This window comes from Botrytis byssoidea (genome assembly GCF_014898295.1).
Source record: "Botrytis byssoidea strain MUCL 94 chromosome Unknown BBYS_007, whole genome shotgun sequence".
Classification (NCBI taxonomy): Eukaryota; Fungi; Ascomycota; class Leotiomycetes; order Helotiales; family Sclerotiniaceae; genus Botrytis; species Botrytis byssoidea.
The window spans coordinates 287,693-298,592 of NW_024065848.1; the positions used below are offsets into that span (position 1 = coordinate 287,693).

A 10,900-nucleotide genomic window follows, 5' to 3' on the forward strand; every position below is an offset into this window, starting at 1 on the left:
GAGTTCTAATTTTAGATATATACAGAGACATAAATACTACCTTCATCAAACATATCATCCGAATTAGTGTAGGGGTTAACATAACTCGCTTTCATTATCACCCGATAACGTACCGAGTAGCCCCGGGTTCGATTCCCGGATTCGGAAAGTTCATCTTTTATTTTTGGTTCTGTTTTCCCACCGAAAGCAGTGGTTTTTGGAGCGTGTAAAGAGGAGAAGTGTATGTATGGGCTGAGTGGTGGTGTTGTTTTTGAGGTGAAAGCGAGAGGGGAAGTTTTGCTGGAGCGGGGTATGTGGGGTATGTGGGGTGAGTTGGTGGATTTTGTTTTGTGTTTGGATGGCTTGTGGTGAGTGAGTGAGTTAGTGATCCACTGTTTGGTGGGAGGATGTGGATGGAGTACAGATGCACCGGTATTTGTTGTTTTATATGTAATTCCTGGTGAGAGAGTATATACAATTTATATCGTGGGTGGAATTGAAGATCGCGGCAACTGGGAAGATGTAGACTCGAGGTAGAGAAGGAGAAAGAGGTATCGAGGCGCTTTCTACAGAAGGAAAGGACTGTAGATTGAGCGATAGCCAATTGGATAGTTTCATTTGCACAAAATCTAGCAGGTCGTTGTGAGCCTCTTTGAGATCGCAATCGTTTTTCATATATATATAGAGAGAGATGCAATCTAATGTTGACCTTTCCCATATTTTAATTTTTCTCAAGTTTAACTTCGAATCACCTATATTCACATAATCGTTATTTTCTAGTAGGGTTTAGCGCTTTCTGGTTTATCCAATATCACCTGCGTAATCAACTAATCAATAAATCAATAGATCAATGAATCCAAAGCCAACCACTTCCCCTCTTCGTCCCCAAATGAATTAATCAATCCCTCGTATATTACAATCATCATGTCCAACTCTCCAATTAAATCAAATCTCGTGCTCCTTGTCCCTGGGCTTCTCACTGCTATTGTCTCCTGCCTCCCTTAATCCGGATCTCAAGAGCCTTCGTTTGACGTGCAGGGCTCTGGGCGAGAAAGCTTATTTCGACAGGGTCTTCTTGTCTGCCAATTCACGAAACATTGAAGTTGCAAGAGCAGTTGCTGACAACAAAAAGTTCCGCAAGGGGGTCAAAGAGATCATATGGGATGATGCTCTACTTGCCCACGATATAGTGAGGCCTATTGAAGCAATTCATATGCTAGCAGAATCTCCTCGGGCAGAAGATGACCCATCCACCTGGTTCATACGAGCTTTCAAGGACAATATTGAGAATTTAAGAGATCTAAAAAGAGACAGAAAAAGGCCAAAGACGCGAGAGGTTTTGCCATTTTTTGAATCATGGAGTTACTACGAGACACTTTTAGAGCAGTGGGAAAAAGTGCTAAGATCTGGGGCTCATATTAATGTATTGACGTACGTCTTGGGGCGCTTTCGATCACTACGAAGAATTACTATTACACCCGCCGCTCATGACAGTTTGGATCGACCGCTTTACGAAACGCCTATGTTAAAACTTTCTCCAAAAGGTTTCAACTATCCAATCCCACGCGACTGGCCATCTTCTGGGGCATTTGGACTTTATATCTTGCCTCCAAGGACGGTTAAGAAACAATGGCGAGGGTTCTATATTATCACTAACATACTTGCAAGATAGAATGACCGCCATATCTCAGAGCTAACCATCGATGTTAGAGAACTCGAAACAGGACTGAGTTGTCGTATCTTTGACGAACCATGTGAGGAGTATGATAATCTTGTTCATCTACTTCAACAGCCAGGCTTCCGCCGCATAGATCTCGCCCTACTTGATGGTGAGCAGGATCATGTTGACGACTGGCCAAGTTACCGCGGTGGTTACTTGAAAAAGATGTTCGAGGCAGCGCCCAACTTGGAGCATGTTAGCCTCCGAATAATGGCTGATTACGATCAAATTTATCCCGATTTCGAGGAATATTGCATTCCACTTCAGACCATCTTTCCCGTTGATCGATGGCAGAAGCTCTGATATTTTGGTCTTTCCAAATTCATCGTAGATGGACCTGATCTACTTTCCCTCCTCGGTGCGCCTCCGACGACACTGCGATTGTTGAACTAAGTTTTTTGGAAATCGTCGGTGATCGTGGAAAATACCGTGATATTCTCCTTGATATACGCGATATCCTTGATTGGTATGACCGAGCTGCTAACGCAAGATCTAAGCTTATAGTCCATGTCTACAAATCAAGCATGCGACACACTTCAATGCGGTACCAATGTGTAGATTACCAAGCGAGCGGGTTCATCTACGGTGATAAAGAGAACCCATTTGGCGACAGGTCAAACGGCAATGTACTGATACACAAGGTGGGCATTGAGCGATCTCAATTCGGGTGTTGTTCCTCGGGATGAGGAGTTTGAAGCATGAAATAATTACTCAGTATTCAACATACCCACGCGAAGATCGACGGGAATTGGAAATTGTCATGACCAAATGACAATCTGTATACAGGAATATTACGTAGTGAGCTATCTCATATATACACGGTCTGATCTTAGTAGCGATCAAAATATCGAAATTCCATATTGTTAGTGGTGGGTACCTAGTTATTGCAGAGAATCGAAAGGTAAGTGCGGCTGGGTGTTGAAAAATCTGCCTCTTAAAATGGAATTCCAATGTTCGATTGGGATATTGTTGCGAAGCTGACAATCAGATGCATACGCAATGGCACTCAAAGATGCTCATGGTCAGATTATGGAGTATATCCTACACTTTCTAACATTTGCTAGTGTACACTAGCACCGAGCCCTGTTTGTACCAGATACAAACTATTTTGATAATCTGCTACAGAATAATTAGTGATTACCTAGACTTGAGATGTAGGTAATGTGTTTTCATGTTAATGAGGTATGTCATTGAGAGTTCGATTGATGTCTGTATGATTCGAATTGAGCGAGAAGGATAATATGGAAGATAAAGCATATCGATTTGAGCTTCAATCGGTTGGCTTTTTTTTAGGGGGGTGGGGTATGAGGAGATGCCATGTCCAACTTCCTGATGTACCATCAGAAAACTTCACGCCACCAACAGATTCAAACAGTATGTTATATACCCTAATACTTAGCTACATACTCTGCTGTTGGTTTTGTTGGTATTATTTACTTACCTACTTACTCACCATTAGCGGTCCAATCATACCAGATTGGTTTTCTCGTTTATACTCGGATGTATTTATCCATGATTATTCATAATAGTATACCTAGGTAGGTATTCAACGGTTGGTAAGATGTGGATTACTTGGGGATGTTGTGTTATATTGTGTTATGTTATGTTGTGTTGTGTTATATTATGTTATGCAGATGCTTATGTATGTATGAGTAAATGAATAGTTGTTCAATATCGCTCTAATATTTATAGTGAGATATAAGAAAGGGTTTTCTCTCCTCGCCTTTTCCCTTCCTCTTTGTTATCCTTTTCTCAACTCTCAAGTTTCAGGTAGAGTATCTATATACCAAGCTCACACCTCAACCCTCAACCTTCACCATCCCATTCCCACTACCCTCACTTCTCCCTCTCACCCCTCTCCCCTCCAAACATGCCCCGCCCCCCCCCCCCCCTCTCCACCCCCGTCTTCATCCTCGTCCCAGGCGCTTCCCAATCCCCCGCGCACTACGACCTCCTCATGCATCTTCTCCTCACTCGCGGCCACCCCGTCTACTCCGCCATTCTCCCTAGTACTGGGCCCGGAAATGCAAAGAATGTAACCGCGCAGGTAGATGCGGAGTATGTGCGTGAACATATGTTATTGCCGATTCTTGATACGGAGGGGCATGATGTGGTGATGGTTATGCATTCCTATAGGTGTGTTTTTTTCTTCTTTTTTTACAGTTCGAGGAAACAAGAGGGAAGAAAGCAACAGAATATGTAGATCACAGGGGAAGAGAAATGAACAAAAAAGCTGACACAAACTCGCCACAAAAGCGGTATCCCCGGCAGCGCCGCCGCATACGGACTAGGCAAAAAAGATCGCGAAGCAGCGGCAAGAAAACATCTGTTCTGGGACAAATATATATCGCATCGTTATTGGTGAAAGGAGGTGATGGTGGGAATATTGTTGATGCGTTGGGTGGATTACTTCCGCCGCATATCACGCCTGATGTGAGTTTTTTTGCTGGTTTCTTCTCTCGATTGTTTTGGATTCTTGGAGGTTGTTAGGGGTTTCTCTTTCGGTTTTTAGTATCAGCTAGGATAGAAAAGTGAGGAAGTATCTTCTCATTTTCACAACTACTGAGTGGTAGATGAAAGAACCATTATCACACTTGGTGGAGAACTGCCGCCCAGCTGTACCCCTAACTTCTGATTCCTTATAATCCATCTCCTCCCTCCATCTCCAACCCCCCCTGACATCCCCACCAGGAACCCTCCGGCATACTCACCTGCGCCGACCCCGGCCCTCCCCTCTACTCTGACGTCACACCCATCGTCTTCCAAAACGCCATCGTAAACTCCACTCTCTGTCCCAGCTACGCCTCCTGGCACTCACCCTGTCCACGCGCCTCCTGGGATCAAGAATCTTTCAAGGGAAAAATCGCATTCATTCGAACCCTCAATGATACGGGTATCCCGTTGCAGTTCCAGGATATGTTTATGCAGAATACGGGAGAGGAGTGGATTGTGAAGGATATGAATACGGGTCATAGTCCGCAGCTTGGGCAGCCGGAACGCGTCTGTGATGTTTTGATTGAGTTGGCGAGGGGCTTTGGAGGGGTGTGAGGAGCGAGTTGAGAGGGGGATGAAAGGGCTGTCGGTTTGCGTTGTTTGATGAGTGATTATTCTCCGGCAAAGTAAATATGAAGACGGGAAAAAAAATCTCAAGCTTTCATATCCCTTGTTTGGATGGATCATGATGGTTTGTTTGTTTCCCCTCACTATTCAACTCTCTATTAAACATGGAAACAAAAAGAAGAGTAGAATCCTATCACTTTCTTCCTTGAATCTTGGCTCAATCTTGATGATTTGTCAAAATCTCAAAGTCGTACAATCTCTACTTCAACCCTATTAATAGTAGTCTCAATATTGAAGATTGGGGATATTTAGAGCAACTCATATATCCTGGGCGTAGATTAAAATTGATTTTCTCTACGGAAAAATATTATTTTTCTTTTCTCTACAAGATTCCACTCTCGGCCTCTTTACAAACATTCAAGAAAACATCATCCATGGATGGTTCTGAAATCGTATAATCCCTCAACACCTTCGACACATGTCTCGCACCATTTCCTGGCCCTACCTCGCCATCAATCCTCCTCTCAATCCCCGGCACACCCTCCTTATCCATCATCAAAGTCTCCATACTCAGCATAATCCTCCCAATCATCTTCCTCTCATACGGCAGCTCAAACTCCACCTCGCTAAACGCACACTTGAGATTCCGCACTTGCGTGCCAAACATGACCCGCAGAGCCGCCTCCAATTCCCTCTCGCTCCCAACCTCATAAGCCGCCCGCACGCGATAGAACCCTCCAAAACGCGATCGCAACTGCGACGTCGTACCCGAAGCTAACATTTTCTTATCGACAATGGCCACTTTCGTAGCCAATGCTTCCGTCTCCTCCATACTATGCGTGGTAATCAAAATCGCGCGATCGTTACTCAGCGAACGCAAGATCTTCCACAAAACACGTTTGGCACCGGCATCTTGCCCGGTAGAAGGCTCGTCCAGCAGCAGCAGTCGCGGGTTCCCGAGGATGGCGATCGCGACCATCACTTTCCTTCTTGTGCCGCCCGAGAGCTTCGTAATGAGGCGGTCAGCGAAGGTTTCTATGCCGAAGGCGCGCATCACGCCGTTTACATTTCCCCTGACGTCTCGTAGACCTTTGATACTCGCGTAGAAGCTTAGGGTTTGGCGGACGGTGAGCTCGTCAATTGCGTCATCTTGAGGGCAAACGCCAGTGTGAATTCGTGCTTGTTGAGGAGAAGCGAGGACATTGATGCCATCTATGGTTACGGTGCCATGATCGGGACTGAGGAGACCACGGATCATGTTGATGGTGGTTGTTTTTCCAGCACCGTTGGCACCGAGAAGTGCTAGTGTTTCATTTGTGGAGATGTTGAAAGATATTTCTTGTACTGCTAGCAGTGACTTAAAAAATTTGGTTATCTTGGAGAGAACAAGGACAGTTGCATTACTTTTCCCTTTGAGAGGCTTGAGAGGGATGTCATCATCATGCTCTGCCGTTGGTGCGAAGTTTGGAGACTCTCTTCCCTCGATACCAAAGTCTAATTGTGCTGGAGTCGCTGGCATCTTTCTCTTTGGAAGAAGCTTGAGAAACCATGCTGAGCTTCCAGTTTCGATAAATCTAAGCACAAAACTACAGAACATGATCTGTAGAATCAGATTAATGTAGACACCACCATAGAGTTGAAATGCTATGGGATGCAAATCATACCACCCTGTCTCGCCGCAGGTGATGCCGAAGTTATCGGTTGCTACAAAGAACGTTCGGAGTAGGTTGGCTGCTGGCGAGGTGAGACCAAGTACGCCTTGAATATCGAGGGCTATGTCGAATGCGTTCACAGGGCTCTTGGAATCCATGATGAAATACTGTTTTCTATTAGAATCATTCAAAATAATGAGGATGGTACTTACTACGACGAGATAAACCACCATTAGCATGATGTGCACGCCAACTGCAACTGCAAACGCAGCTCTTCTGAGGAATAAAGAGCAGAGATAAAGCCCTGAGTAAGTCGCAATACAGAATAGCAGTATTGCAAATAGGATGAATGTTGATCATACCAGATCCGGCTGTTGCCGCCCGAAAATATAATTACCCATGTTACGACAGACGTGATAAGTCCAATGTGCATGTCAAAGATCAAGTAGGCTGTCCATAGTGCTGCAGACTATTTCCATGTTAGACAAAAGCACACCGTGTTCAGACCGCTTGAAAAACTTACCGAGAATAAATTTGAATACTGCAAGGCTCTGACATTATTGATCCTCTCAAACACTAGATACATGATGCTGACACTTGTGCTACATATGAACCCAAGTGTTATGAACATCAAGATTGGAATTGACAATGGGTCGGGAGTAAAGTTGACGTGTCGGAATTTGCGGTACGTTGGCTTGACCTTCCTTGCCGTTCCAGTTTGTGCTGAGGAGTTCGCAAGTCAATTTGTGATGATGTTCATACCTGCCATGGAGAATTCTGGGTAAATTCAATGAACGAACGTGATATCGGCCGAGTCAGCAAAAACACCAAATGCTGGCTGACCGTGGTGATCTTTGACGATGGAAATCATTTCTGTAAGTGAAGACGCATTGCCACGAGTAGCTAGAGCCTTCTGTTCCCCAGTAACACCCTCTTTTTCAAGACTGACTGACCCAAAATATTGTCCCATGTTCTCGACATAAATTGTACTTTGAGCTTCGCCATCAAAAGCAGCCGGTGGTCCAGCAATGCTAGAAATCGCATAGTATGCAAGGTCCTCAGCGCTGTAGAAATCAGGGGTCTCCAAAGGACCGAGAACATCGTAAGTATCAAAACCCTCTCCCAGAGACATGGACTCTGCTATGCTTGCATTTCGCATGGTAACATCTATTCTATGTGTACAGTTATCGAAGCTGTCGAATTTAGCGACCGAGCTGGCTAGTGCACCGGCAATGACAATTGGGATTATGAGAGCGATGCCATAACTCATCCAGCTGTGCCGCGCTAGAAGATAGCGTTTCTTCAGGATGACTAGAGTCTCGAATGCAGTTAGGACGAGAGTCAGGCCGACGAATTGGCAACTTACTTGGTGAAATAGCTTGGTTTGCTTCCCAACTTCAAGGGTTACTCCCTCCACAGTCCCTGGGTTCAGTTCTTCCAGCTCAGTCTCCTGTCTAGATATCTGATCACCAAGTAATACATCTCCGTTGCCATTACCATCGATCAGCGATGAATTGGTGACGTTCAAAAAGACTTGCTCTAGCGTCGGGAAGGTAACTGAGTATAGACCACCTGATAGCTCTTCCAATTCGAGAATCTTCTTTGTTGCTTCAGTAGAAGTCTTCATGTTCCACGTAGGCATTTTTTCTTCATCATTTTCATCTTCTTCGTAACCTTCGTCATCTTCGGTCGCAATATGTCGGATCTCGAGGTCCAGTCCGTAGTTGGCTTTCAGTGAAGTGGGGGTACCTGTGCACACAAGTCCTCCTTTGTAGATGATCGAAATATTATCCGCAAGAACATCTGCCTGAGAAGAGTTAGCATTAGAAGTAGAATGAGATCTGGGATTATTTCTTACCTCGTCGAGGAAATGCGTAGTTATCAAGACGGTACGGCGCGAGTGACAATTAGAGATAATGTTCCAGATATTGCGTCTTGAGAGAGGATCTTAAAACCTGTCAGCAGTGGTCGAGACTTTGGAGTGGCTGTAGCTACCAAGCCACTGGAAGCCTCATCGATGAAGCACATTGTGGAACCGCACACAAATGCGATGGCAAGCTGAAGCTTCCTTTGCTGGCCTCCAGATAATGTCTCCACAGCTTGGTTAGATTTTTTCAAAATACCGCACTCTGCAAGCACATCATCTTCGCTTCCAACCGCAGTTGCTCCAGTTTTAATCTTTCTCCAAATTCGGACGTGTTCGGCAACCGTCAGTCTCTCCCAAAAAACCTACAAATGTTAACTCGGCACATAACTGGATGGAGTGATATTTACATTATGCTGAGGGCAGACGCCAAAGAACGTGGCATTTTGATTGATCTCCAGTCGAGAGCTTTTGTCCGCAGATATGATGCCGGCGATACATTTTAACGTCGTCGTTTTACCTCCTCCACTTGGCCCGAGCAGGAAGTTAACTGAACCTGTCTTTAATTCAAGATTCAAGCTGTTAACAGCAAGATGGCTGCTTCCCGCAGTGCTCCATGGCCAGTACCATCGACGGCTCGCTTCAAAAGTCTTCGAAAGTTCTGTGCAGCGTACTGCAATGTCACTAGACGAATCAATCTCAACGTAGCTTCTTTTCACACTCCATTTGTAGTGGTCAACTGCAAAACACGCAGCGGTGTAAATCACAATTTGGGCACAGAGGAACACGATATACAGGTAGCCAGTGACTTGCGGAGTGAAACCTAGACTACCAGAGGTGGTAGTGGTAGACTTCAGGAGCGAAAAGCTGGCGAAGTGCGCCTCGGCGCGCGCAACATCGCCGATGAGACTTGCGTAGGTGAACGGAGGAAATAAGGCGCTTAGTATTGCAATCGTGGTATGAGATGGGGTGTCACTGAACACGAACGCTACAGTGCCCAGTGTAGGCAATAGTATACTACAGTGAAACTGTGGCGTGTATTAGTATATTGATATTGCAGCTAGTATATATAAAAAGAAGGCTATACCACTTTTATATATATTCATATATTTAGAGAATATTAGTAATATACTGAAATATTAGAATTCAATATAAAATATATATTTCTATTTAAATTAAATAGGAATCCCTTATTTCTAATTTAATTTGGATAGGAATGTATATTTTATATTGGATTCCAGTATTTCAGTATATTGTTAATAGTATTAAATAACTAAATGATATTGAATACTTTCAGTAGTATTGAATTCTATACCATATACGTATATATTTCGAAAAAACTCGATACGCACTACTAAACTAACCTGTATACGAAATACGGGAAATACTATTGCCTACACTGACAGTGCCGAAAGCTAGCGTGAATGTGAGAATGGAGGCATAAAGTCCTGCTAGCTGGGCTTTCCTGAAAAAAGAGGATAAGAACAGTGACCACTGTAATAGTGTTAGCAAAGATCATAGAGCTGAAGCTGGAACTGAAAATATGTGTGTTAAAAAATGCATTCAAAAGAAGTAGATCTTGAATTACGTTTCTCAAGTCTGAATCCCTGAATTTTTTTGATGTGATGATAGGAAACATTTGCTTACCACAGTGAGAGATGTTCCAGCTATTAGTGTGAGGAACAGAAGAAGGGCATCCGAGCAACGCGTGAAGAGAAGCTGGGTCATGAGAATAGAGCAAATAAACCATCCTGGCGAATAAATTGCAACAAAAGAAGCAATAGTGGAAAGAATTCGAGGTGTTTTCGTGCATGTTTGTGCACCTAGAAGTTCGGCCATTCCCAGTTCTCTTTCTGATGCCACAAATAGACTGGCATGGTAGACAACACCAATCAAAGCGAGGAGAAATGTTGGAGCAACGAAGTAGTAAATTACCACAAACCAAGATGCGGTATCAAGCTGTGAGCTTGTATCCGTTGCTTTGTCTTCGAAATATCCGGACCAGGGAAGTTCCGATGGCGGAGTCGTTGTACTGAAGCTCCCAATGCTAGAATCCATAGCCCATTGCAGTGGCAGGAGGCGGTCGTTGCTCAAAGATTCATGCTTTGCAAAGTCAGTACTCGATAGGCTTGTAGCACTGTCGGTGGCGATGATATAATCAACATTCGTAGCATTGACTGAGGTGAAGATGACAGCAGCGAAGCAGTTGGACATGCCAGTCCGTGATTGTAGGCAATTGTAATACAAGTCGTCCACATCGTCAATAGTAACTCACCTGTCCAAACTGAGGCCTTGTACCGCAGTCTCTATAATCGAATTGACTTCCGTTCCATTGAATCCATTCCGGCACAGAACAAGTTTCTTGAGGGGAACCCCATCCAGCGCTTGTTTCAAGCTTTTAATCTGCTGTGAAGAGTCGGCAAATCCGCCGTCGGTCGGCGTGGATGAAATATTGGAGAGTTTTCCACCGGAACAGAATAGTGCGGTGAAAACTATTGGCAGAATCAATGCGCGAAAGAGAGTCGCCCACGGTGATCTGAGAAACAGGAGGAAGTTTTTCTCAGTCAGTGCTAAAGTCTGACGTCTGACACGGTCACGCCATTGAGCAGTTGGAAGAAACGCCAT

General features: G+C 44.5%; 4 protein-coding genes across 4 annotated transcripts; 2 read left to right on the forward strand and 2 right to left on the reverse strand.

Annotated features, from left to right (window-relative positions):
* Positions 1-903: 903 nt before the first annotated feature.
* EAE97_004135 (uncharacterized protein) lies at positions 904-2,002 on the forward strand (the record flags this gene model as incomplete). The annotated part of the gene is made up of 3 exons (XM_038874647.1): positions 904-966; positions 998-1,597; positions 1,652-2,002. The coding sequence occupies 3 exons, from the start codon at positions 904-906 to the stop codon at positions 2,000-2,002; spliced, it is 1,014 nt and encodes a 337-aa protein (XP_038734091.1).
* Positions 2,003-3,569: 1,567 nt separating this feature from the next.
* Positions 3,570-5,019, forward strand: EAE97_004136 (uncharacterized protein; the record flags this gene model as incomplete). Its single annotated transcript, XM_038874648.1, has 3 exons — positions 3,570-3,839; positions 3,863-4,132; positions 4,391-5,019. 3 exons carry the CDS (start codon positions 3,570-3,572, stop codon positions 4,745-4,747), a joined length of 897 nt encoding a protein of 298 aa, XP_038734092.1. The 3' UTR covers positions 4,748-5,019.
* A 122-nt stretch (positions 5,020-5,141) lies between these two features.
* Positions 5,142-6,569, reverse strand: EAE97_004137 (uncharacterized protein; the record flags this gene model as incomplete). The annotated part of the gene is made up of 1 exon (XM_038874649.1): positions 5,142-6,569. One exon carries the CDS (start codon positions 6,567-6,569, stop codon positions 5,142-5,144), a length of 1,428 nt encoding a protein of 475 aa, XP_038734093.1.
* A 629-nt stretch (positions 6,570-7,198) lies between these two features.
* On the reverse strand, positions 7,199-10,900 carry EAE97_004138 (uncharacterized protein; the record flags this gene model as incomplete). The annotated part of the gene is made up of 6 exons (XM_038874650.1): positions 7,199-8,218; positions 8,305-8,640; positions 8,686-9,214; positions 9,762-9,769; positions 9,923-10,412; positions 10,551-10,900. 6 exons carry the CDS (start codon positions 10,898-10,900, stop codon positions 7,199-7,201), a joined length of 2,733 nt encoding a protein of 910 aa, XP_038734094.1.